The 27,029-nt window shown below is 43.2% G+C and overlaps 1 protein-coding gene across 1 annotated transcript; it reads right to left on the minus strand.

Annotated features, from left to right (window-relative positions):
• On the minus strand, positions 1 to 27,029 carry LOC135880817 (uncharacterized). The gene is made up of 9 exons (XM_065407205.1): positions 26,556 to 27,029; positions 22,025 to 22,074; positions 20,552 to 20,673; positions 19,675 to 19,795; positions 16,813 to 16,846; positions 11,125 to 11,211; positions 10,572 to 10,687; positions 880 to 1,015; positions 1 to 56 (listed from the first exon to the last, which is right to left on the minus strand). Exons 1-9 carry the CDS (start codon positions 26,956 to 26,958, stop codon positions 1 to 3), a joined length of 1,125 nt encoding a protein of 374 aa, XP_065263277.1. The 5' UTR covers positions 26,959 to 27,029.

The raw sequence follows: 27,029 nt of genomic DNA on the forward strand, positions 1-27,029 counted from the left end.
TTATGCTGGTTCATCTTCTGCAGCATTCACAGATGGCCCCTCTGCAATATGTGACTCTGAAATTATTGCAAAAATATAAGACATATTAAAAATAATGAATTGGTAAGATGATTCCTGGCTGATACTTTGCTAATCATTGAATTAAACAGATATGGGTCAACTGAGGATATCACTCACTAATCTGCACCCCAGTGTCATTTTAGTGCCTTCCAACTTTATTCTAAAATCATCACAGGTACTCTTTCCACTTCCATATGAATGTGCTTCCGTTTGTTAATGTAGTTCTACACAGTGCACTTCTCCATTCCAAAAGGCCCTGTTTTTACAGACTGTCCTGCACAACCTACACAATCATTTCACTGTGGCACTGGTTTCCTGCTTATTAAATGCAATGGCCCACCTATTGTGGGTCAATTAGTCACTTTCAGACCTCCTCATGGTTGGTCATGCTTCAAGGAACTGCCTTTCTGTTCTGTGTTCATACAATGCCTAGTACAATGGGGTTTTGGTCCATAACTGGGACTTCTAGACACTAGAGTAATACAAATAAATAAATAAATAAATAAATAAATAAATAATAATAATAAATGCTACTCTGGCTCTAGCTACTTCCAAAATCATGAGTTAAAATGACACAAGGTTACATCACTGACTCACCTGAATCTGTGTAATGAATTCCTTCAGTCGGTGAGACTAAGTATTTAAGAAGCCAAGAGTTAGCAGGGGTTCTTCTTAAGACATTTCCCATGTGATAGAAGGGGAATATGTGTCAAACTACAATTTAGATTTTCCTGCTTGTCAATTGAGAAAGTACAGGATTCCCAATTTGAATCCCTCAGATAAAACAGAAATATTAGTTCATTGGTCTATGCTAGGTACCTTTTGGCTTGTCCAAGGATTCCGTTTCTAGCTCTGATTCAGTCTCAGTCAATAAAGGATTTGTTTTTTCACTGTCTTCTTTCACTATGCCATCTCTGTGGGATGCAGATGCTTCTGATGAATTTAAAATGGCCTGCTAAAATAGAAATTGAATATATATAAATAAATAAAATATAAATAAATATAAATATAAAAATAAAATATAAATAAAATAAAATACAAATAAATATAAAGTTTTGTGATTGGTTATATACAGTGCAGAGTATAATAAATACAGACTATCTGAACAGAAATACCTTGTTCATAGGCAACGATGGGAACAGTAATTACAAAATTTTCTGTTAAATAGGGGTCGGAGAACATATGGTCTGCATATATTAGACAAAATGCAGTTGAAGAACTAGAAGTTAATTAAATATTAAACATTTCAAGCTGTTATATGGTACTTGAGTCTAATAAAAAAAATCTTGCAACTATCCCTTGGTTTAACACTGCTTGAACATTGGGCAGTAGTTCTCAACCAGTGGTCCGGGGCCCCTTGGGGGGCCGCGAGCAGGTTTTAGGTGGGCTGCCAAGCAGGGCCAACATTAGACTCACTGGGGCCCAGGGCAGAAAGCCAAAGCCCTGCCATACAGGGCTGAAGCCCAGGGCTCTGCCACCCGAGGCTGAAGCCAAAGCCTGAGCAACTTAGCTTTGCGGTTCCCTATGTGGTGTAAGGGCCCGGGGCAATTGCCCTACTTGCTACCACCTAATGCTGGCCCTGGCTTTTATATGCAGAAAAACAGTTGTGGCACTGGTGGGCTGTGGCATTTTTATACCATGTTGGGGGAGCCTCAGAGAGAAAAGGGTTGAGAACCCCTACATTAGGGGAAGACGGGAGGATCCATGCTCCAGTAGGCACCTGAAAAGGAATTCCCCATGTCCTCTGGCATAGCTCACAATGCATCAGCAGCTCCAGCACACTTTCAAACAGTGTAGTGTATTCTCCCATCCATACCACGCAGCTCTGCTGGCCAATGTGAAGCCCTGGCCCCATCCCATCACTTTCTGGGAAACTAACACTGTCAACTGCACTAGAAAGAAGAAGTGCCTCCATCGCCCCAGAGTGCACCCATCCTGGAGTGGATATAATCTGACCTTAATGTTTTAGAACTGCTGAAGAGATGGAAAATAACCTTAGTCTTTGCTGTTTTACAGACAATTGTCTGCTGTGTTATTAATTTAATTTTTAAAAGTTACACAAGGAGAATCTCTCAAAACACTCCTTACAGGAAGTGGAAGTAGTCAGAACTATTATTAAGCATAGCCATCAGCATTTGTCACCTCTACAGCCAGACTAGGGCAAGTCTCCATGGTGCAGCAATGTGCTCTACAGGGGTGTGATTTCTAAAGTTCACTAACGTATTGCACACTAATTGGTCCACGCAGACCATCCTGATGTGCACTAGAATTTCCCTAGTGTACTTTAACATAGTACTATTTGAAGAACACTAGGGAACTTTTAGTGTGCACTAGCAGGGTCTATGCTGACCAATTAGTGCACGTTAGTGCACTTTAGAAATCACACTCTTGTAGTGTGCATTGCCGCACTGCGTAGACAAGCCCTAAGAATCTTGTCCCTTAGGACCTTTTATCAAAGGTTAAGTATTTTTCAATGATGTTGACCTCGTTATCAGAGGCCTGTAGCAGTTAGAGAAGCTATGATTATGTACACAAATTGTTCCCACACGATGAGTAATGAAGATGAGCAGCTCAGATACAAGGACAATGATCAATGTACATAAATGTAAAGAGATGGAAATACCCCAAGAAATGTCCATGAATGTTCACTTAAGTAAACAAAGGATGTGTTTTGGTTGAGCTTGCACCCCTTGTGTGTCTGCTTTCCATAACTACACTACTAAATGAGCTCACTAGCGGGGATATTCATTCATGGAAACAGCGTAGCTTAACAGAATATTAGAGGTTATTTGAGGAAAACAAATCTTAAACTCATAAGTGTATTTTCACTAGAAAGAGAAGGTTACTCACCTTGTGCAGTAACTTAGGTTCTTCAAGATGTGTGTCCCAGTGGGTGCTCCTCTTCAGGTGGCGGTGCATCCCAGCGCTGTCCATCGGAGATTTTGATAGCAGTGTCTGGTCGCGCGCATGCGCAGTAGCTGTCTTATGGTGGCACTGACACCTCTTCCGGCATGCGCCAACACCCTCAGTTCCTTCTCTACCGTGGAGCAGTTGATTCTTACTCCGAAGTAGAGGGGAGGAGGGTAGGTAGTGAAGCAACCCACAGAGACACATATCTCAAAGAACCTCAGTTACTGCACAAGGTGAGTAACCTTCTCTTCTTCATTGACTGGTGTCCCTGTGGGTGCTCCACTTCAGGAGAATGTAGAGCAGTGCCCTCATGCGGATGGAAGGGGCTTCGGAGTTGATTGTGTAGCTGCTGGTAGGACCGTGCAGCCTAATTTAGTGTCTGCGCTCAAGCTAAGCATGATTGCATAAGGATTGGTGAAAGTGTGTTTGGAGGCCCATGTAGCTGCTCTGCATTTGTCAAGGATGGGCACATTGTGCAGGAATGCTGTAGAAGTTGCTGCTGCCCTTGTTGAGTGTGTTCTGATGCCTGTTGGGGCTTCAGTGTTGCATAAGGAGTAGCACAAGTGGATGCAGTTTGATATAGCTGCGCCTTTTGACATTTCTGTTGTTGATACGAACAGTCTGGGGGACTTACGAAAGGTCTTTGTGCTGTCTAGGTAAAAGGCCAGGGCGTGGCAGACATCTAATGTGTGTAATCAGTGATGAGCTCCCAAAATCCTAATAACCGGTTCCTTGCCGGGTCCTCGGTGGCACTTCGGCGGCGGGGGCCCTTCACTTGCTCCAGGTTTTCGGCAGCATTTTGGGGGCGGGTCCTTCACCCGGAGCGAGTGAAGACCCCCCCCCCCGCCGCCGAAGTGCCGCTGAAGACCCGGTAGGGAACCGCGCGGAGAGTACAAGCCCCACGTGCCTGTCTCCCCCCCCGACCCATTCGACCCCAACCCAGTTCCTGCCCCCGACTGCCCCCCTCAGAACCCGCAACCCATCAACCCCCCCCCGCTCCTTGTCCCCTGACCACCCCCTCCCAAGACCCCCCACCCTAACTGCCCCCCAGGACCCCACCCCCTACCCAACTCGCCCCGCTCCCTGTCCCCTGACTGCCCCAACCCCATCCACCACCGCCCCGACAGACCCCCAGAACTCCCATGCCTACCTAACCCCCCCGTTCCCCGTCCCCTGACCGCCCCCCCAGAACCTCCGCCCCCTCCAACCACTCCCTGCCCCTTATCCAACCCCTCCTCCCAGCCCTGGCCCCCTTACCATGCTGCTCAAAGCGGCAGGAGCTGCAGAGCTGCCCAGAGCGCTGGCGCCAGCGGCGCGGCGCGCTAGGGCTCTGCCGGGGGGGGGGAAGCGGGGGAGGGGCCAGGGGAGCCTCCCCAGCTGGGAGCTCAGGCGGGCCAGACAGGACAGTCCCGCGGGCCGGATGTGGCCCGCGGACCAGAGTTTGCCCACCCACCAGCCCCTTTAACAACCGGTTCTACACCGGCTTCTAAATTTAACAACCGGTTCTTGTGAACCGGTGCGAACTGGCTCCAGCTCACCACTGTGTGTAATGCCGTCTCTTGTGGGTTGTTGTGTGGTTTAGGGTGGAAAGCGGGTAGGTGAATTGGCTGGTTAAGGTGGAATGAGAACGATATTTGGGGCATGAATTTTGGGTGAGTCCTCAGAGTCACTTTGTCCTTGTGGAATATTGTGTATGGGGGGTGAGCCATGAGCGCCCCAATCTCACTCACATTTTTGTGCCGATGTGATGGCTATTAAGAATGCTACTTTCATTGATAAATGGAGCATAAAAGCAAGATGCTAAGGGTTTAAATGGTTTTCTGGGTAAGCATTTGAGCACTACGTTTAACTCCCATACCAAAGTGGGTTCACGGCTGTCCGGGTACATGTTTTGTAGGCCCGTTATGAATCTCTTTGTAATCGGGTGGGCGAATACTGAGGTCCCTTCTATCTGTTGGTGGAAGGCAGTTATTGCCGCGAGGTGGACCTTGATCAAGTTTGTAGCCAGTTCTGATTTCTTTAACGATAGTAGGTACTCCAGGATCAATGGGAGTGGGGTCTGGTTTGCTGATATTTGTTTTGGCACCAAATGGAAAATCTCTTCAATTTTTGGAGGTAAGTATGTCGTGTGTTTTGTTTTCTGCTGTTAATCAGTACCTGTTGTACTTGATCCGAACAGGTTAATTCGTCCCCTCGGAGCCATGAAGGAGACATGCTCTGAGGTGAAGTTTCCCTGGATTGGGATGGAGGACTGGTCTGTTGTCCTGTGAGAGGAGATCATGTCATCAAGGGATATTGAATGGAGTGCATATTGCCATGCGATTCAGATAAGGGAACAAAGTCAGTCTGGGCCATGTTGGCACTATGAGGATTATCTTGGCCCTGTCGATTCAAATTTGTGTATGACTCTGGAGATTAGAGGAATTGGAGGGAAAGCATATAAGAGATGGGCATTCCATTTTATCAGGAACATGTCTCCCAGTGATTGCGCTCCCTGTCCTGCTCGTGAGCAGAATCCTGGGCATTTCTTGTTTGCTTGTGTGGCAAATAGGTCTATGGACGGATTTCCCCACCTCCAAAGATGAGTTGTGTTATTTCATCATTCAGTTCCCATTCGTGTTCTTGTGAGAACTGTCTGCTTAGTGTGTCCGCCATGATATTCAGGCGGCCTGGTAGATATGAAGCTGTTATAGTGATGTTGTGATTTATGCACCAGTTCCATAACTTTGGAGCTTCCACACATAACGAATGGGATCGTGCTCTACCCTGGCGGTTGATATAGAACATGCAAGCGATGTTGTCTGTTAATATCCTTATCATTCTTTTTCTTATGAGTGGAAGGAAGTGGTAGCATGCATTGCGGACTGTGTGTAGTTCTAGTAGGTTTACAAGAAGATGCGTCTCTATTGATGACCATTTGCCCAGGGCAATATATTGTTTCAGGTGGGCCCCCCATCCGATCAGGGAGGCGTCTGTTGTGATTTGAACCGATGGTGTTTCCTGTTGGAAAGGTATGCCTGAGCATACATTTGATGGGTTTGTCCACCAGTGCAGTGACTGAATCACCTCTGCGGTGGATGTGATTCTCTTGTTTAGGCTGTGCCTTCATGGTATGTAGACTGTATTTAGCCATCTTTGTAGGCACCGCATGTGTAGCCTGGCATGGTGACCGCCATGTGTTCCAGTAGTTGTAAGCAGATGCGTGCATGCACCTATGAGCTGTGCGAGACCACCGATATAAGGGAGGTCATCGTGTTAAAGCGGGGCTCTGGAAGGGAGTGAGTCCAGGCGAGCACCTATGAATTCCAGTTGTTATACTGGAGTGAGGGTGGATTTCTTTTCATTGATTTGAGCCCCAGGGAGTGGAAGAGGGAGATGGTTAATTTAACACCTCTTTCTGTTTCTGTCTTTGTGGAGCCCTTGATTAGGCAGTTGTCTAAGTAAGGGAATATGAGTATCCTTTATCTGTGCAGGTGCACTGCTACTACTGCCAGTGTTTTGGTGAATACTCTCGGTGCTGTCGATAGGCTGAATGGTAGCACTCTGTATTGGAAGTGTTCTTGTCCTACTGTGAACTTTAGGAAGCGTCTGTGAGCCAGGTTGATTGTAATGTGAAAGTATGCATCTTGTAGGTCGAGGGCTGCGAACCAGTCCCCTTCTTCCAGCATAGGGATGATCGAGTTCAGGGTGACCATTTTAAATCTGTGGGCACTGATGAATTTGTTGAGTTTCCTTAGGTCTAGGATGGGTCTCCACCCCCATTTTTCTTTTGAGTCAGAAAGTAATGGGAATAAAATCCCTTCCCTCTGTGTTGTATTGGGACTAGTTCCACCACACCTATTTGCAGAAAGTGATGCACCTCTTGTCTCAATAGATGCTCGAGAGAAGGGTCCCTGAAGAGGAACAAGGAAGGAGGGTGGGTAGTTGGTATAGATGTAAAAGGGATGGTATAGCCTGATAGAATTAGTTCTAAAACCCACTGATCAGATGTGATCATGGCCCAGTTGGTGTCAAATGGCCTGAGTCAGTGCCCAAAGATTTGTGTGTTGTCCGCTGACGCTGGTGTTATGGGGAGCTCATTCAGACCCTCGACCAATACTTCAAAATTGTGGTTTGTTTGGTGGTGGTTGAGACGCTGAGTTCTGGGGTTGATTCTGTCAGTATCTTTGTGGTATATTTCTTTGTCCCCTTGATTCATATGGTCTCTGCTGTCGCTGAGACGTGTTGTCCCTGTTTCTGTTGTATGGCTGATAAAGTTACCACCTGTTTGGTGTTATGTATAGCCCTAATGTTCTGAGGGTCACCCTGGAATCTTTCATGGACTGGAGAACTTCATCGGTTTTGGCCGAAAATAGTCTGTGTCTGTCGAAGGGCAAATCTTCCACTTTGTGTTGCAGTTCTTTGGGGATTCCTGATGAATGCAGCCATGATGCCCTGACATTACAATGGCTGTTGCCGTCATGTGAGCTGCTGTCTGCCACGTCGAGGGCGGCCTGTAGTGCTGTCCTGGAGATAAGCTGACCTTTGTTCACAATGGCCCGGAATTGTTCTCTTTTCTGCTCAGGTATATTCTGGGTGAATTCTGTGAATTTGTTATAATTGTCATGATCATAGTTTGCCAGTAGTGTGGTGTAATTTGCAGTGAAGAATTGCTGTGTGGCTGATGCGTACACTTTTTGGCCTAGAAGATCCAGTCTCTTCCATTCTTTGTTTTGAGGACTGGATTTATATTGTTTCTTTGATTTACTGCATCCACCACTAAGGAGTTTGGTGGTGGGTGCACAAATAGGAATTTCATCCCTTTATTTGGCATGTGATATTTCCTATCTGTGCGCTTGTTGGTTGGTGGGATGGAGGCCGGTGTTTGCCACATTATATCTGCTGGTTTCAGGAGGGCATCATTGATGGGGATGGCAATCTTGGAGGAAGTTAATGTATGGAGTATTTTCAGGAGTTAGTATTGTGTCTCCTGTACTTCCTCTAGAGGGATGTTCTGGCTCTGTGCCACTCGCCTGAAGAGCTCCTGGAGGTGTTTGAAGTCATCAGGGGCCGTTGTAGTTGTGGGTATAACTGTTTCATCTGGAGAGGTTCACCATGTTCTGATGTGTCATCTCTCTCTTCTTCCCCGTCCTCTGTCGCTTCAGAGGGTTCCCTATCTCTCCTTGCCCTTGCCTTTGGGTTACTACAGTGAGCGCACTTTTGAGGGATGTGCGACTCCCACAGGCAGCGTACACAGAGTGAATGTACGTCTGAGACCGTCATGGCGTCCTTGCAAGATGCACACTTTTTAAAATCTGGTGATCCAGGCATTTTTGTTTTCGTCCCTCTTCAAGGTTTTGAGGACGGGGAGAAAGAAATGTAAAAAAAAAAAAAAATTTTTTTTTTACACTACACTATTAAAAACTACATCTACTTAAATCCAAGCTAAACTAACTATTAACACTATAAGTACTATCCTAAATCTCTAAAATCCGCTGACGGACTCCATCTCAAGCCGAGGACGGTTGAGAAGGAACTGTGGGAGTCAGTGCATGCACGTGCCAGAAGAGGCGTCAGCGCCGCCACAAGACAGCTCCTGCGCACGCACGCCCCGACCAGACACTGCTAGCAAAATCTCCGATCAACGATGCTGGGACGCACCGCCACCTGAAATGGAGCACCCACAGGGACACCACTCGATGAAGAACCTGACTCTAGGAGTTATGTTCCTCCAGTCGTGGAACAGAAATTTACCATGTGACTTACGTACTCCCTCAGAACTAATCAACACCACTTGAATTTCAGATATTAAATTTTCACAGTGAACAGTTAGTGAACAATCTATAGCTCAAGAATGATTCACTCAAACAATTAAGTCAAGAATTTCAAATAATGAAGACATTCAAGAAAATCAGACTGCTCACAGAAAATCTGTGAACAGAAAATTTGTCATGTGAATGATTGGCTCTGAATTATTGATATTGCCACTTCAAAACTTTGAAAGGAATCTCTCAAATTTGGGGCTATTTTCTGCCCCAGTTATTGGTAATCACAAAGATAATACAATTAACCACTGGAACAGTAGTTCTATTATAAGAAATTTTACAGTAATCTTGCAATTGCTTTCTAATAAGAGTCGCATGACACATGATTATAAGCCACCATGACTGGATATGCATAAAGAAAATGAATGAGTCGAACCCTACATTATGGACTTCATTATACCTCTAGCTAGCTATAACAGGTTCTTTATGGCCCTAGCATCACTTCTTCAATTTGCCCACCAGTCCTCAGTTTCCTTTCTGCTACATTAGTTTGGATTCTGGCCAAACTATAAAGTCCTCACTTCCAGGACAAACAAAAGCAGGCCAAGCACAAAACAAAGTAGTTCCTTTGCCAGGATTTTATCACAAGTCTGAGGATATTTGGTGTTTTCGTAAAGCCCCAGCTCCTAGAGTTGTGTGATTAAATGAGACTCTCAGCTTTCATTTAAACAGAAAGGTAAGTTTCTAGCCCTTCCAGCTGTGGAGAAAAGCTTGAAAACATGAAACAGAGGCTCAAAAATCAGAAGTCAAACAGAAAGCACCTATTTAAAAAACACATGATTTTTAAGCCAATTGCGTGATTAATTTTTTAGGGCCCGACTCGTGATTTTTGGCCCTTTTGGGATGGGAAGCCCCATTCTGGGGTTGAAGTGGGACTTCCTCCCATCCTCACTGGAAGCTCTGGACTGGGCACCTAAACAAAAACTGATGGCAAACCTGCACCTCCAGCATACACCAGTACTGTATTGTGGCAGGTCTCTTCCTTCTTTTACTCTACCTCTTCCTGGGTCCTTTGATGTCTTGTCTCTTCAGGCCCTGAGAAACTTACTCCTCCTCAGGGTTCCTGCATCTTCACCAACATTTTCCACAGACCCTCCTGGGCTCAGTGCCTACCCAGTTCTATAAGTGGACAGTCCCACACAAGGCCTGGTCTTTCCAGAGAACTTTCCCCAGCAAGTACATGCTTCCCTCTCTCCTTTCTCCCTCCCACAACATCTCCAGTCATTTTAAGGAAAGGTTGCCTTTTAAAGGGCCTGCTTTTTCTCCCACCATGCACTGCAGTTCTGCCCACAATTACCAAGCATCTGTGAGAACTACATCTCCCAGAATCCTTAGTTTTGAAAGGCCAAGCTCCGTTAGTAGGAAGACCAGCAATGCCTGCTATTAAAGGGGCCAGCAATCTCAGTTACAGTAGCCAACGAAATTATGGTAAATTTGTCAGTCTCAGAAAAGACTAGACAATCAGACCAGCATACTTCTCAAAATGTCAACTACAATTAAAGTCAAAGGGATAATCTCCAACCAATTAAAAATGTTGGCATTAATAATTTTATTCATCACTCAAAGGCCAATTTAGTGAGTTTTTATCTTTACCATATTATTAATTATTATTATTTGTATTATAGTAGCACCTAAGAGCTACTGGGCGCTGTACAAATACAAATACAAAATTAAAGGATGGTTCCTTGCCCCAATTGCTTACTATCTTAACCATTCTAATATAAATATTTAAAGCATTATGTAGGCATATTTTTCTGATTTTATCCGGTTTATTATTTTTTTTAAAAATGTGTTTACCTGACCAGAAGCATGTCCCTCATCTGCTGGTGACTGTATTTCCATTGTCTTTCCTTCCTTCCCTCCTGAGACTGAAGTTCCTTCAGTATCCATTCTATTACATTTCTCTCGATCAGCTGTAAGTAAAACTGCAACTATAAATACTGCCTGATGAAACGTAGAACTAAACAGAAACACAACTCCCTCTCCTCCTTAAAAGAAAAGTACATTCTTATATAAGTAAATTTGTAAGTCTGGGAAATATGGGTTGCAACAATTTTTCAGAACTATGCTAAGGCCTTTTTGGTGGACGGTGGGTTCTTGACCACAGTTTTGTCTTAACATGATTTAACACACCTGATAATTTCTGGAGGACTAGTATGGATACACTAAACTGATTTTGAAAGTGATTAGACTAACATTCACTTTCAAACTGCATTTAAAATTGGATTAAACTAATGCGAGTGTGGGAAAGGCTAAAAACACTGATCAAACTTCCTGCTGAATTAAACCTTAAAGTCATTACAGTCTTCAGCAGATCTCAGAGAAAGTATTAAAAAGCCAGAAAACTCACCTTGAAGTGCTAAAATCTTTTCATCAGAATGTTTTTTGATGCTGCTTTTTACTTGAAAGGGTTCAGTGCTTGGATTATTTTCTTCTTCTGAATGTGGGATTCCATGTGGGGGAAAATTTAAAGTATTAGTATGTTTAGTCAATATGCACTCAGAAAGCAGTTTAGTGTCAGTCTCCAAAGTCATGGAGTCCATCCACCTCAAGAGTTTGATACTTTTACTCCAAATAATTCCTTAAATTGGTACCATTTTTACAAAATATGGAAATACAATAAGATAAGACAAATGTGTATCAATATAGCACTGAAAAACATAGTAGTTCTACAAAATGCTGCAGAAACAGTTGCACAATTTTTGCAAATCAGTCATTTCTCTTGATGTATATGAGCAGTTCTCAATATTATGCATAACCTACTAATGTTAACATGAGTTACATTAAGCGATGGCCACGTTAACACCACCCTATACCGAAAACCCACCGACCGCTACGCCTACCTTCATGCCTCCAGCTTCCACCCCAGACACACCACACGATCCATCGTCTACAGCCAAGCACTGAGGTACAATCGCATCTGCTCCAACCCCTCTGACAGAGACCAACACCTACAAGATCTTCACCAAGCATTCTCAAAACTACGATACCCACACAAGGAAATAAAGAAACAAATCAACAGAGCCAGACGTGTACCCAGAAGCCTCCTGCTACAAGACAGGCCCCAAAAAGAAACCAACAGAACTCCACTGGCCATCACCTACAGTCCTCAGCTTAAACCTCTCCAACGCATCATCAGTGATCTACAACCCATCCTGGACAATGATCCCTCACTTTCACAGACCTTGGGAGGCAGGCCAGTCCTCGCCCACAGACAACCCGCCAACCTTAAGCATATTCTCACCAGCAACCACGCACCGCACCATAACAACTCTAACTCAGGAACCAACCCATGCAACAAACCTCGATGCCAACTCTGCCCACATATCTACACCAGCAACACCATCACAGGACCTAACCAGATCAGCTACAACATCACCGGCTCATTCACCTGCATGTCCACCAATGCTATATATGCCATCATATGCCAGCAATGCCCCTCTGCTATGTACATTGGCCAAACTGGACAGTCACTACGCAAGAGGATAAATGGACACAAGTCAGATATCAGGAATGGCAATATACAAAAACCTGTAGGAGAACACTTCAACCTCCCTGGCCACACAATAGCAGATGTAAAGGTAGCCATCTTACAGCAAAAAAACTTCAGGACCAGACTCCAAAGAGAAACTGCTGAGCTCCAGTTCATTTGCAAATTTGACACCCTCAGATCAGGATTAAACAAAGACTGTGAATGGCTATCCAACTACAGAAGCAGTTTCTCCTCCCTTGGTGTTCACACCTCAACTGCTAGCAGAGCACCTCACCCTCCCTGATTGAACTAACCTCGTTATCTCCATACTGATTTATACCTGCCTCTGGAGATTTCCATTACTTGCATCTGAAGAAGTGAGGTTCTTACCCACGAAAGCTTATGCTCCCAATACTTCTGTTAGTCTTAAAGGTGCCACAGGACCCTCTGTTGCTTTTTACAGATTCAGACTAACACGGCTACCCCTCTGATACTTGACACTATGCAAGGCACTGCATTTAGCCGTATGGAATGGAAATCTATCAACCTCATGAAGAAACTTGCACAAATACAGACAGATATCATCTTCCTTTCCAAATGCAAACGGATGGACATCATACCAAATGGACTGAAGGTGAAAAATCCATTGCTATCTACATACTGCACAGACCACAGTGAGAGATTGTGCCATACACTATCAAAGAAACTGAGGAACCACCTGATCAGCATCCTATACAGCAAACAGAAAAACATCAAGAAAGAGCTCTCCAACCTGGAGACTTTCATAAATAACCAACCCTCCACACAAATGGACTTTACTAAAATAAGACAGGAGATCTACATTACACACTTCACCTCTCTACAAAGGAAAAAGGACCGTAAGCTGTCTAAAATCCTACCTGCCACATGGGGCCACAACAGGGGTACCCCTAACCCACCCAGCAATATCGTCAATTTATCCAGCTACACACTCAACCCAGCAGAAGAGTCTGTCCTATCTCGGGGACTCTCTTTTTGCCCCAGCACCCCCACGAACATGATACAGTTCTGCGGTGATCTGGAAGCCTACTTTCGCCGCCTCCGACTCAAAGAATACTTTCAAGATAACACTGAACAGCGCACTGATACACAGATACCCTCCCACCAACAACACAGGAAGAAGAACTCCACATGGACTCCTCCTGAGGGTCGAAATGACAGTCTGGACCTATACATAGAATGCTTCCGCCGACGTGCACAGGCAGAAATTGTGGGAAAACAACATCGCTTGCCTCATAACCTAAGTCGTGCAGAACGCAATGCCATCCACAGCCTCAGAAACCACCCTGACATTATCATCAAAGAGGCTGATAAAGGAGGTGCTGTTGTCATCATGAACAGGTCTGACTACCAGAAGGAGGCTGCCAGACAACTCTCCAATACCAAATTCTACAGGCCACTTTCCTCAGATCCCACTGAGGAATACACTAAGAAACTGCACCATCTACTCAGGACACTCCCTACACTAACACAGGAACAAATCAACATACCCTTAGAGCCCCGACCGGGGTTATTCTATCTACTACCCAAGATCCACAAACCTGGAAATCCTGGACGCCCCATCATCTCGGGCATTGGCACTCTCACTGAAGGACTGTCTGGATATGTGGACTCCCTACTCAGACCCTACGCCACCAGCACTCCCAGCTATCTCCGTGACACCACAGATTTCCTGAGAAAACTACAATGCATTGGTGACCTCCCAGAAAACACCATCCTAGCCACCATGGATGTAGAGGCTCTCTACACAAACATCTCACACACAGATGGAATACAAGCTGTCAGGAACAGTATCCCTGATGATGACACAGCACAACTTATTGCTGAGCTCTGTGACTTTATCCTCACGCACAATTATTTCAAATTTGGTGACAATATATACCTCCAGACCAGTGGCACCGCTATGGGCACCCGCATGGCCCCACAATATGGCAACATTTTTATGGCTGACCTGGAACAACGCTTCCTCAGCTCCCGTCCACTCACGCCCCTTCTCTACCTACGCTACATTGATGACATCTTCATCATCTGGACCCATGGGAAGGAGACCCTGGAAGAATTCCACCATGATTTCAACAGCTTCCACCCCACCATCAACCTCAGCCTGGACCAGTCTACACGGGAGGTCCACTTCCTAGACACCACCGTACAAATAAGCGATGGCCACGTTAACACCACCCTATACCGAAAACCCACCGACCGCTACGCCTACTTTCATGCCTCCAGCTTCCACCCCAGACACACCACACGATCCATCGTCTACAGCCAAGCACTGAGGTACAATCGCATCTGCTCCAACCCCTCTGACAGAGACCAACACCTACAAGATCTTCACCAAGCATTCTCAAAACTACGATACCCACACAAGGAAATAAAGAAACAAATCAACAGAGCCAGACGTGTACCCAGAAGCCTCCTGCTACAAGACAGGCCCCAAAAAGAAACCAACAGAACTCCACTGGCCATCACCTACAGTCCTCAGCTTAAACCTCTCCAACGCATCATCAGTGATCTACAACCCATCCTGGACAATGATCCCTCACTTTCACAGACCTTGGGAGGCAGGCCAGTCCTCGCCCACAGACAACCCGCCAACCTTAAGCATATTCTCACCAGCAACCACGCACCGCACCATAACAACTCTAACTCAGGAACCAACCCATGCAACAAACCTCGATGCCAACTCTGCCCACATATCTACACCAGCAACACCATCACAGGACCTAACCAGATCAGCTACAACATCACCGGCTCATTCACCTGCATGTCCACCAATGTTATATATGCCATCATATGCCAGCAATGCCCCTCTGCTATGTACATTGGCCAAACTGGACAGTCACTACGCAAGAGGATAAATGGACACAAGTCAGATATCAGGAATGGCAATATACAAAAACCTGTAGGAGAACACTTCAACCTCCCTGGCCACACAATAGCAGATGTAAAGGTAGCCATCTTACAGCAAAAAAACTTCAGGACCAGACTCCAAAGAGAAACTGCTGAGCTCCAGTTCATTTGCAAATTTGACACCCTCAGATCAGGATTAAACAAAGACTGTGAATGGCTATCCAACTACAGAAGCAGTTTCTCCTCCCTTGGTGTTCACACCTCAACTGCTAGCAGAGCACCTCACCCTCCCTGATTGAACTAACCTCGTTATCTCCATACTGATTTATACCTGCCTCTGGAGATTTCCATTACTTGCATCTGAAGAAGTGAGGTTCTTACCCACGAAAGCTTATGCTCCCAATACTTCTGTTAGTCTTAAAGGTGCCACAGGACCCTCTGATGAGTTACATATTTATTAAAGGAATAAATTACTTCATCTTTCTACATGACTTGGTGTTTCTACATTAACTTGACTATTTTATGTATCATTGCTTTCATGATTAAGCAAATATATGTCAATAAATCACAGTAAGTAAAAGTCAGACTATAACAAGTAAGACAGAAGTTAATGTGCATCTGAAATGAGGAGGAGCAGCAGTTCAAGTTGTTTACTTTGTGATCTCATATGCCTACAGAAAGATTAAACTGTTCTGATTCTTAGGGTCCTCTTTACTTTTTTTGAACATATAAGTTAGCACCAACTTTCTAGTTTCCATATACTGATTTCTGCTTTTAAGAGAAAGGATGGCAGCAGATCCTTGACGTATAGCAGGGGTAGGCAACCTATGGCACGCGTGCCAAAGGCGGCACGCAAGCTGATTTTCAGTGGCACTCACACTGCCTGGGTCCTGGCCACCAGTCTGGGGGGCTCTGCATTTTAATTTAATTTTAAATGAAGCTTCTTAAACATTTTAAAAACCTTATTTACTTTACATACAACAATAGTTTAGTTATATATTATAGACTTATAGAAAGAGACCTTCTAAAAACATTACAATGTATTACTGGCACATGAAACCTTAAATTAGAGTGAATAAATGAAGACTTGGCACACCACTTCTGAAAGGTTGCCTACCCCTGATGTATAGTGTATATGCCTCTCTTCTCAGGGGAGAGTTCATTGGCGGGGCAACAGGAGGGTATACAGCAGTGGAGGGATAGCTCAGTGGTTTGCGCATTGGCCTGCTAAACCCAGGGTTGTGAGTTCAATCCTTGAGGGGGCCACTTGGGGATCTGGGGCAAAATCAGTACTTGGTCCTGCTAGTGAAGGCAGGGGGCTGGACTCGATGACCTTTCAGGGTCCCTTCCAGTTCTAGGAGATAGGATATTTCCATATATTATATTACAATTTAGGAAAGAAACAGTAGGATACAATAATAGAAAGTCTCCTAAATAACTTTGATAGGGCTCATGTATGATGATAGATAAAAGGACTGTCACAAAGAGAATAAAAGGCTGAATTGAAAAGGCAACTCTGCTGTGAACATTTATGCATGGGAGTAACTTTACATATGTGACAAGTCTCTTTAAACTCAATGGGTCGTCGCATATGTAAAGTTATGTATTTGCTGATCGGGGCCTAAAGCAGTATTTTCATGCATTTAATATTAGCTCATATTTTATATAGTTGCCTACCAGTTGGATCGTTAGTTGCACCTTCTGGTTGCTTCTAGGAGAAAAAAAAGAATACATGAGTGGAAAATATTGAACATTTCGCTTTTCTAATTAAAAGTGGCACTATTCAGTAGCTTGTTGTGCTGAAGGGATTTTTTTAAATAATCTTCTGGATTCATTTCATAGTGGGGCATAATAGTAACTATCACCCTTGACATGAGTTGTGACTGTCAAATAATTTTATTTCAAACTCTAACCAGGTAAGAGAGTTGTGTACATTAATTCTTGTGCTGAAATGACTACCGAATAATTTATACAGTCATTAAAAAAGATCTTAGTTCAATGAGCTATATTATCTTCAGAAAAAAGAAGTTCTCATTCTACTTTAATAATTATACTGTAGGAATTTCCGTATATAGGAAGTGACTGCAGAATCAGGTCCTCTGGCCCCAGTCATGGAATTATTTGTGAACATAGTCCCAGTTAAATCTCTGCAAGATTGAGACTTGTGACTCCAAATAACAGTCCTAATTCACTCTATCAAATATTAAATGAAACACTGTTAATGCAATATCATAGTTGACACATATTTAACAAGCACCAAGGTCAGAAAATTCAGTTATGTTTCCCACAGCAGCTGCAATTGAGCCCCGGATGCATATACAGGACCAAACCCTGCCCCCTTCCAAAGCAGAAAACTCTAAAATACAGCAAAACCTCCATGGTTTTATCATGCAAGATGGCTGGGCATGGAGAGGGTGTGCAGGGGGAAAATCACATTCTGTATCATGGAATTTCCTGATTTTTGTGCCTGGGTAATTTCAGTTATAATGCTTTTGTTTGAATTTAATGTCTTTGGCTAGTTAAAAATCATTACACCATGAAATGGAAGTCATAGCACCTGGTCCTGTAACCACTGAAGTCAATGGTCAAACTACCACTAACCTCAATATTGCAGGATCAGGTCCATAAAGCACTATGATTACATATGCAAATAAATGCACTGGGGCCTTTGATTAAATATTAAAATAAAACTTTCCACATATGTTCAGGCAGCCCTGGTTTGAATTTCCCCATCTTGTAAGAGGAGAGATCAGCCAGGCATTCTGCTAGGTATTACCACTGGAAATTTCCAATTTCATGTATTCTATAGGTAGGGCCCTTCATTTGCAATTTTAATTTAATTTAATTTAATTTTTATTTAATTAATTCCCAGGAATTTATCAGTGTTTATTACCACAAAACAGGTGAAAATCAGTGCAAAAAACTATTAATAATTTTTCTGGGTAAATACTGGAGTTTATTTTGGTGGACAGAAAGACAGGGGGAAAAAATATTCAGTAGATTAATGCTTTGAATTTCGTTCATCAATGTGGTTTGCTGCAGAACTAAAACACAACTCAAAACACAATGCCACTTCTGAGTTTAAGAAAACAATGTCTCTGTAATCCCCAAATAAAACTTTTCATTTGAATAAATAATTTACAGTTGTAGACTTAGAACTATTAGCCTATAAATATTTACATTTAATAATTGGGCAATACCATTTGCAGCGCATACACTCAACTTCATCCTTTTTTCCTGTTTTTGTTTTTTTAAAAACTTTCAAATACTTTCTTGTGTTCTGAAATGTATTCCGATACAGATTTTCGTTTTCTTTCCATTTTCATGTGTCATATGTTTTAAACAATTATCTGCTAATAGTTTGAAAAGTGTACATGGTGGGCGTGAGATTCATCAGTACATTCAGATGCGCACGCACTTCAGAGCTTGCATGTGCACCTGTTTGTTTATTGTGTGTATCTTCTAGACTAATACATAGCCTAACTTCAACAGGCAGCTTGGCATATACACACAGACGAATGTATTATCATAATACATATATCTCATGCAATGTATTGTATTTTCCTAATAAAACAAGTTATTATTTATATATTTGAATGAGACAAAAGTAGGGTGAAAATCAGAAAAAAAATGAATAATACTTTTTGGAAAACCAAGAAATTTTTCGGTAAAAATCGGTTTAAACGGAAAATGAAGGGGCTTATCTATAGGGCACAATATTCTCTGGGGCACAGAGCTTGTGAAAATTGCCATGACACACTCCATCAAGAAGGCTGATAGTCCTGTTATGCCTCTCCTAATGCCACTGTACAAGTAGGAGTCGTCGGAGGAGATTTCTAAAGGAAATGAGGCAAAAGATGGATTACCAAGATTGGGGAGGGGGTCAGGGAACCAATGGTTGACTGGGACTATGTCTACACTATGAGCTAGGGGTTTGATTCCCCTGCTTGTATACACATACTAGCATTTGCTCTCAGCAAGCAAGTGCAAGTTTAAATAGCAGTGTAGTCATAGCTGCACAGGTAGCAGCAGCAGAGACACAGCTGAGCCATGCCGAGTATTTATCCACTAGTTTCAGAGGAGCCTGCAAACACAAGAGAACAATAGGATTTGTTCTTGATTAAAAGACATGCTCTCACGGGGAGCGAAAGCTAAGGTGAACCAGGGCTGTCTGAGGCAAGCTAGACCTTTCAAGGGCCCCTTGGTTATTTTAAGATCCTTTTCTCTTAAGTGCTTTGTACTTATGGGTAAATAAACAATACTCTTTTTTAAGAAGGTCACTGTAAACAGAAAGTCATAGGCTTCCAAAGGGAAGAACAGCAGATACTAAACCCAGTAGGACCTGCTGGGTAAACATGTTTGGTAAATAGAGTACTGCAGCCTAGGGCCATTTGAGAGTGGGAAAATCATGTGATTCCACCCAAAGAGAGGTAGTTATGAGGTCTGAGACTTGAGGCAGTGCATTCAGAGAAGGGACAGAGTTGCAGTTAGCCCTGTAACTGACACATGGCTTTTAGCTGTAAACTTTCTGCTACCTACTTTTTCATCTCGATTAGGCCAAATGATTTTCTTTATCTTCATTGCTTTAATTAGGTTTTCACAGTCACTACAGGGCTCACATGTGGTGATTAATTCAGTGTCACTCAGATCATCCTCAGTTCTGTAAAAGACAAAAACACTGTCATTTTTATAAATTAGCTCTTTTTTGGTTGAAGTTGTTTCTCTTAGCATATCTAAAGCGAGTTCTTCTTCCTTCTCTTCCTCTGCCACTGACCAAAGGAGACTAGTAAGGAACCTCAGCCCCATGGCTAAGACTCAGGATATACTGTGGACTCACTGCCATGGGAAGTGATGGAATGAGGTTGCATAGACTATCTAAGGAGGAGTCTGCATGGTCCTCCATTCAGCTGTGTGCTCCCAGCACTGTAGAGATAATACTCCTGTCCTCACACACACACACACCCCTGCCCACCACCACCCAGATCCTCCCAGTGTCCTAGCCCAGCTGCCTTCCTCCCCTTCTCTAGTAGGGTGAGGTAACATACTCTAGTGTACCTTTTTGTAATCATGTCCATCCGCCATTCATCCATGGCTCTCACCACACCCCTCTTCTACATCATAGCATCCATCATCATCCTCCCTCCCCCTTTCCCCACGGTCTCCATTTCCTCTCCCTTGTTACTCTCACATCTCTACAGTTCCCATCAGGTCTACCTACTCCTCTTCCCCTTCTCACCTCTATCTCCTCCCTCCTCCCATCCGCACAAATTTAGGTCCCATGTTTGCATTCTCCTCCTCACCTCTGGTGACATTTGCCCCCATTCTACCCCTTCCTCCACCCTCTCCACCTCCCACATCCACACCCTCTGCCACCATCTCTTTCCCTTTTCATGCCACTATTCCTCACACTTCCTACCTCAGAATAATTGCATTAACTTCTGCACATATGATTGCATGCCGGTCACAACTACCATCATCCTTCTGTGCAAAAAGACTATTCACTGTCCCTTTTGGAAATCCATTGTAGCCAACAGCGACCTATAACAACACCAGGCAAAAATAAAAAAAAGGAAGAATACTTTCCCAGGACCCTGATGCATTTAGGCCCAATCCAACTCCCAAAGATTGTCATTGACTTCCATAGGAGTTGCTGTATTGTTGTGCACTTTGATCAGCTCGTTGTTATTCTTTGAGCATGTAGATTTCCATCTCCCAAAATGTTTGGTTTTTGAAAAACGAATACTAAATGTATCTGAAGTCCCAGTTAGGGGTTAACTGCAAAATCCTAACAGCAAATCCTGTTTTTAGGACAATTTTTCTTTCAAGTTCCATGAAATCTTGTTCATGCAAATTTGAAGTTTGCTTTCCATGAACAGACGTCTCAGTAAAACCTGATTAGTCATGAAGACAAATGAAAAAAGGTTAAGGTGCATGAAGTGAATAATTTAAAAATTTGAGCAAGACTGCAGTGTTTGCCCAGCTGAGGTGGAATTATTTATTCATTTTGCAAGTATTTATACTGTAGAGATTGCATGAGTGTAGTAGGACTGGAATGCAGGGAAGTCAGCTGATTAGTAATAATATGTATCAAATAGAGGGGGCTTTGCACATTCCAAGCACTGTGTAGATATTAAATAATTAATCATCACAACATTCCTGGGAAGTAGGTCAGGAAGTATTTTTTCTGTATTCTTCACATGGAGATGCAGACACAGAGGGCCTAATTCTGATCTCACAGTGTTGTGCCTCCACCGACTTGGTAATGGACCTCAAAGGTGCATTCCTTAGTCCTAGTCCCATCCTCAATCAGCTACACCATGTTACGTCTCGGCATGTGTAATTGTGTGAAATATTAGTAGGGCTATGGGTGTACTAAGACAATAAGTTCTAAGGCCTATAGAAGACTGCAGCTGCACATTTTATTAGCCTCATTATATTCTATCTGAATGTTTGATTATTTTTTATACTCTGTTAAAAATAGTCATGTGGAAATATGACCATATGAATAATTTGCTCCTTGTGCAAGTTTCATTGTCTTTAAAATCCCTTCAGATTTTGACTTGCATGGAGAGGGGTGGTGTAGGAGAGTTTTTAAGAATCGTTATTTATGTCAGTAGAATTAACTTGCTCACTTATATAAATAATACTGAGGAAATCCCACAGAAATGCAGTGCATATCTATGGCAGACTTGAGCTCTTTTAAATATTTCTATGCATCACAATACATTGCACAAAAATCCTACAAGCAAAAGTTTAATGTGACAATCAGCTATAATAGATTAATGTTTGTATCAAAAATGAATACTTGACGGTAGGGGTTTTCCTCATCATTTTCAAACTGTATCCAGACTAATATTAATAGTTCTTGGGCTGCATATATTGTACTTACAATGTCTTCTTTCCTGTAGATCAGTGTCCCCACTCCAGTATTAGGACTGTCTGGCATGAAAAAAAAAATCAAATAGTGAAGCTACCAACAAAGTCTCAGGACTTGATTCACCCTGTTGGTGCAAAGATATGCTAAGTGCACATCCCTAAGCCAGAAGAGGTTGCTATTACCACTACTGCCCTCCAGAGGGTATTCAACCAAGGAAAGAAAGTGTTAAGTTGCAGTGAGGGCTCCATATAAGCACCAGCAGTGAAGACTATCCAGGGATGTGGTGAATCAGCACATTCCACATGCAAGCAGATGGACATCATACCAAAAGGACTAAAGGTAAAAAATCCATTACAATCTACATATCACACAGACTATGCTGAGAGACTGTGTCACACACTCTCAAAGAAACTGCGAAACCACCTGATCAGCATCCTATACAGCAAACAGGGAAAGATTAAGAATGAGCTCTCAAAACTGGATACTCTCATAAAAAACCAACCTTCCACACAAACTTCCTCATGGATAGACTTTACAAAAACTAGACAAGCCATTTACAAGACAAACTTTGCCTCTCTACAAAGGAAAAAGGACACTAAACTATCTAAACTGATACATGCCACAAGGAGCCACAACAGTAGTTCCCTTAACCCACCCAGCAATATTGTTAATCTTTCCAGCTATACTCTTAGCCCAGCAGAAGAGTCTGTCCTATCTCGGGGCCTCTCCTTTTGTCCCTCCAGACCCACGAACATGATACAGTTCTGTGGTGACCTAGAATCCTACTTTCGACGTCTCCGACTCAAAGAATATTTCCAACATACCTCTGAACAGCATACTAACCCACAGAATCCCCCATACCAGCACTACAAAAAAAAGGATTCTGCGTGGACTCCTCCGGACGGTTGAAACAACAGACTGGATTTCTACATAGATTGCTTCCGTCAACGTGCAAAGGCTGAAATTGTGGAAAAGCAACATCACTTGCCCCATAACCTCAGCCATGCTGAACACAATGCCATCTACAGCCTCAGAAACAACCCTGACATCATAATCAAAAAGGCTGACAAAGGAGGTGCTGTCGTCATCATGAATAAATTGGAATATGACCAAGAGGCTGCTAGACAGCTCTCTAACACCACATTCTACAGGCCATTATCCTCTGATCCCACTGAGGATTACCTAAAGAAACTACACCATCTGCTAAAAAAACTCCCTGACAAAGCACAGGAACAAATCTGTACAGACACATGCCTAGAACCCCGACCAGGGGTATTCTATTTGCTACCCAAGATCCATAAACCTGGAAATCCTGGACACCCCATCATCTCAGGTATTGGCACCCTAACATCAGGCTTGTCTGGTTATGTGGACTCTCTCCTCAGACCCTACGCTACCAGCACTCCCAGCTATCTTCGAGACACCACTGACTTCCTGAGGAAACTACAATCCATCAGTGATCTTCCAGAAAACACCATCCTAGCCACTATGGACGTAGAAGCCCTCTACACCAATATTCCACACAAAGATGGACTACAAGCTATCAGGAACAGTATCCCAGATAATGTCACAGCTAACCTGGTGGCTGAACTTTGTGACTTTGTCCTCACCCACAACTATTTCACATTTGGGGACAATATATACCTTCAAGTCAGCGGCACTGCTATGGGTACCCGCATGGCCCCACAGTAGGCCAACATTTTTATGGCTGACTTAGAACAACGCTTCCTTAGCTCTCGTCCCCTAATGCCACTACTCTACTTGCGCTACATTGATGACATCTTCATCATCTGGACCCATGGAAAAGAAGCCCTTGAGGAATTCCACCATGATTTCAATAATTTCCATCCCACCATCAACCTCAGCCTAGATCAATCCACACAAGCGGTCCATTTCCTGGACACTACTGTGCTAATAAGCGATGGTCACATAAATACCACCCTATACCGGAAACCTACTGACCGCTACACTTACCTAAATGTCTCCAGCTTCCATCCAGGACACACCACATGATCCATTGTCTACAGCCAAGCTCTAAGATACAACCACATTTGCTCCAATCCCTCAGATAGAGACAAGCACCTACAAGATCTCTATCAAGCATTCTTAAAACTACAATACCCACCTGCTGAAGTGAAAAAACAGATTGACAGAGCCAGACGAGTACCCAGAAGTCACCTCCTACAAGACAGGCCCAACAAAGAAAATAACAGAACACCACTAGCTGTCACCTTCAGCCCCCAACTAAGACCTCTCCAGCGCATCATCAGAGATCTACAACCTATCCTGAAAGATGATCCTTTACTCTCACAGATCTTGGGAGACAGACCTGTCCTCGCTTACAGACAACCCCCCAACCTAAAGCAAATACTCACCAGCAACCACACATCACTGAACAAAAACAGTGACCCAGGAACCTATCCTTGTAACAAAGCCCGATGCCAACTCTGTCCACATATCTATTCAAGTGACATCATCATAGGGCCTAATCACATCAGCCATACCATCAGGGGCTCGTTCACCTGCACATCTACCAATGTGATATATGCCATCATGTGCCAGCAATGCCCCTCTGCCATGTACATTGGCCAAACCGGACAGTCTCTACGCAAAAGAATTAATGGACACAGATCTGACATCAGGAATCATAATACTCAAAAACCAGTGGGAGAACACTTTAACCTGTCTGGCCATTCAATGCCAGACCGGCGGGTGGCTATCTTACAACAGAAAAACTTCAAAAACAGACTCCAACGAGAGACTGCTGAGCTGGAATTGATATGCAAACTAGACACAATCAACTCAGGATTGAATAAGGACTGGGAATGGCTGAGCCATTACAAACATTGAATCTATCTCCCCTTGTAAGTATTCTCACTCTTCTTATCAAACTGTCTGTACTGAGCTATCTTTATTATCACATCAAAAGTTTTTTTCTCTTACTTAATTGTAAGTAACTCCCACCTGTTCATGCTCTCTGTATGTGTGTATATATATCTCCTCAATATATGTTTCACTCTATATGCATCCGAAGAAGTGGGCTGTAGCCCACGAAAGCTTATGCTCTAATAAATTTGTTAGTCTCTAAGGTGCCACAAGTACTCCTGTTCTTTTTGCACATTCCACAGTTGACTTGCCTGAACGAAAGACTTCAGCCCACAAAGCCCTATGTCCCTATGCAATCTACCTCTACCCCCCCACCTGGTGGTGTCTTCTTGAGTGGAAGTGCCAATGATCTGTTAAATTCCTGTAGCACTCCTTGCTGCTCATTCCAATAGTTATTATATCTCCCTGTATCTCAGAAAAAGCATAAAAAATACTATCTCCACCTGAGAAAGCGAGTCATAATGGTTTCTGCTAAGCCTTCTCACTACAAAAGGTGAACTCATCCACTCAGTGAACCAAAACCAATACAATACGATCCTGGGGTTTTTCGCCTTTCTCTGCAGCATGGGGCATGGGGTCACTTGCAGATTTAAGCTAGTGTAACTTGAAGTATTTAAATAAATATTTGAGGACTTCAGTAACTCAGCCAGAGGTTAAGAGTCTAATACAGGAGTAGGTGGATGAGGTTCTGTGGTCTGCAATGTGCAGGAAGTCAGACTAGGTGATTATGATGGTCCCTTCTGGCCTTAAAGTCTATGAGTATGACCAATCACAGCCAGCCAACCCAGCTTGAAATGCAAAAAAAGTAATATTGTCTCAGAATTGTTTTTAAACTGTTATAAAATTACCCCAAATTTGCAAATGAACTAAAAACCAGGAAAATCTGAATAAAAAAAATATATTTTGGACCAATATGTCCAACATCTTGTGTGAGTGCACAAGAGTGGGAGCAAAAGAGTGGGCAAGGGACCAGCCATAACTGTAGTGTCTGTGCTCAGAGCAGAAGGACGACTGTCTAATAGCACCCCATGAGGTGCTAGAAACCACAAAGGGGTGCGGGTGAAGGTAGGGTCATGTCCCTGCTGGCTAGTCAGAGATAAAATGTGAGCCATCCTCCTAGAGGTTAGTTGAATGAATGTTCTTCCTTTGCTCATCATGGACCTCTAGGAAGCATTCTGCTTCTTTGGGGCATAATTCTGCATGGAATTCTTGGTAGTGCAGCATGGCTCTTCACCAAATGCAAGCTGGTCTAGGGTTAAAGGTGCAATCTGGTCCTTTGTTACGGATATTTTTGCCAATCTCTACTACCAGCTTTGAAAGTATCTTTTTCAGATGACCTGTATTGGTTCTGTAATATTGAGGTATAATTAATTTAATTTGGTCTGCATACCACAGGCTAATTTTCTAACATAGGCAATACCACTGTAATATTTCACTTCTAGTGTAACAAGTTAGCTAAATGCATGCACAGCTTCCTTGAAAGTCATTACCATGAATAAGGTCACAGAACTCAGCGTTACAGCTTCATAGTTGCTTCCTAAATCACACATTAAATACATATAATTCTTTACTACCCAGGACTCTAAATTCCTGAACCCATATCTTTCCTATACCACATTACTTACTGACTTTACCTTAATACTAATCATTCACTTACCATTTCTGGCTGCTAGTAAGTTACAGAGCTGCAATGCATGAGTATACTTGAGCTGTCTTTGAATGGCATGTTTATCCTCTTGAAAATTATTTTCCTTTATTTCGGTATCAATGCCACCTGCCAGTGTCCGAAAAGATTCTATTGCGTTTTGAATATCATCTCCATATGCTTCTTTGAATGATTTATCTTTTTTAATGTGCGTCAGGTTAAGTATTTCTAAAAGTTTAGGTGATTGTTTTTGATCATATACAGAGGTAATTGGAGTGGTGGTCTTATCAATTGGAGGTGATCCTGTTCGTGGAAAAATCCTTCGCTTCACCATTTCAACATCTAATATTGGTATGTAGACTGCTGCAGTGATATAGCTTTCCCTAAAGATGTTATCAACATGTTCAGCTTCCATTTCAATTTTGTTCAGATTTACTTCTGTTGTTTGTATTTCAAGATTAGGCCAGTAATACACTTGAGAAACTT

This window comes from Emys orbicularis, chromosome 1 (genome assembly GCF_028017835.1).
Source record: "Emys orbicularis isolate rEmyOrb1 chromosome 1, rEmyOrb1.hap1, whole genome shotgun sequence".
Taxonomy (NCBI): domain Eukaryota; kingdom Metazoa; phylum Chordata; order Testudines; family Emydidae; genus Emys; species Emys orbicularis.

What these genes read in the sequence shown, in the direction of transcription:
- LOC135880817 (XM_065407205.1), bottom strand. Translation starts at nt 26,958, where the DNA reads ATGGAAGCTGAACATGTTGATAACATCTTTAGGGAAAGCTATATCACT. An exon ending in AGGGACATGCTTCTGGTCAG is followed by an intron (nt 1,016 to 10,571) that starts GTAAACACATTT and finishes TTTCTATTTTAG; the next exon opens with CAGGCCATTTTAAATTCATC. An exon ending in ATCCTTGGACAAGCCAAAAG is followed by an intron (nt 57 to 879) that starts GTACCTAGCATA and finishes CAATAATTTCAG; the next exon opens with AGTCACATATTGCAGAGGGG.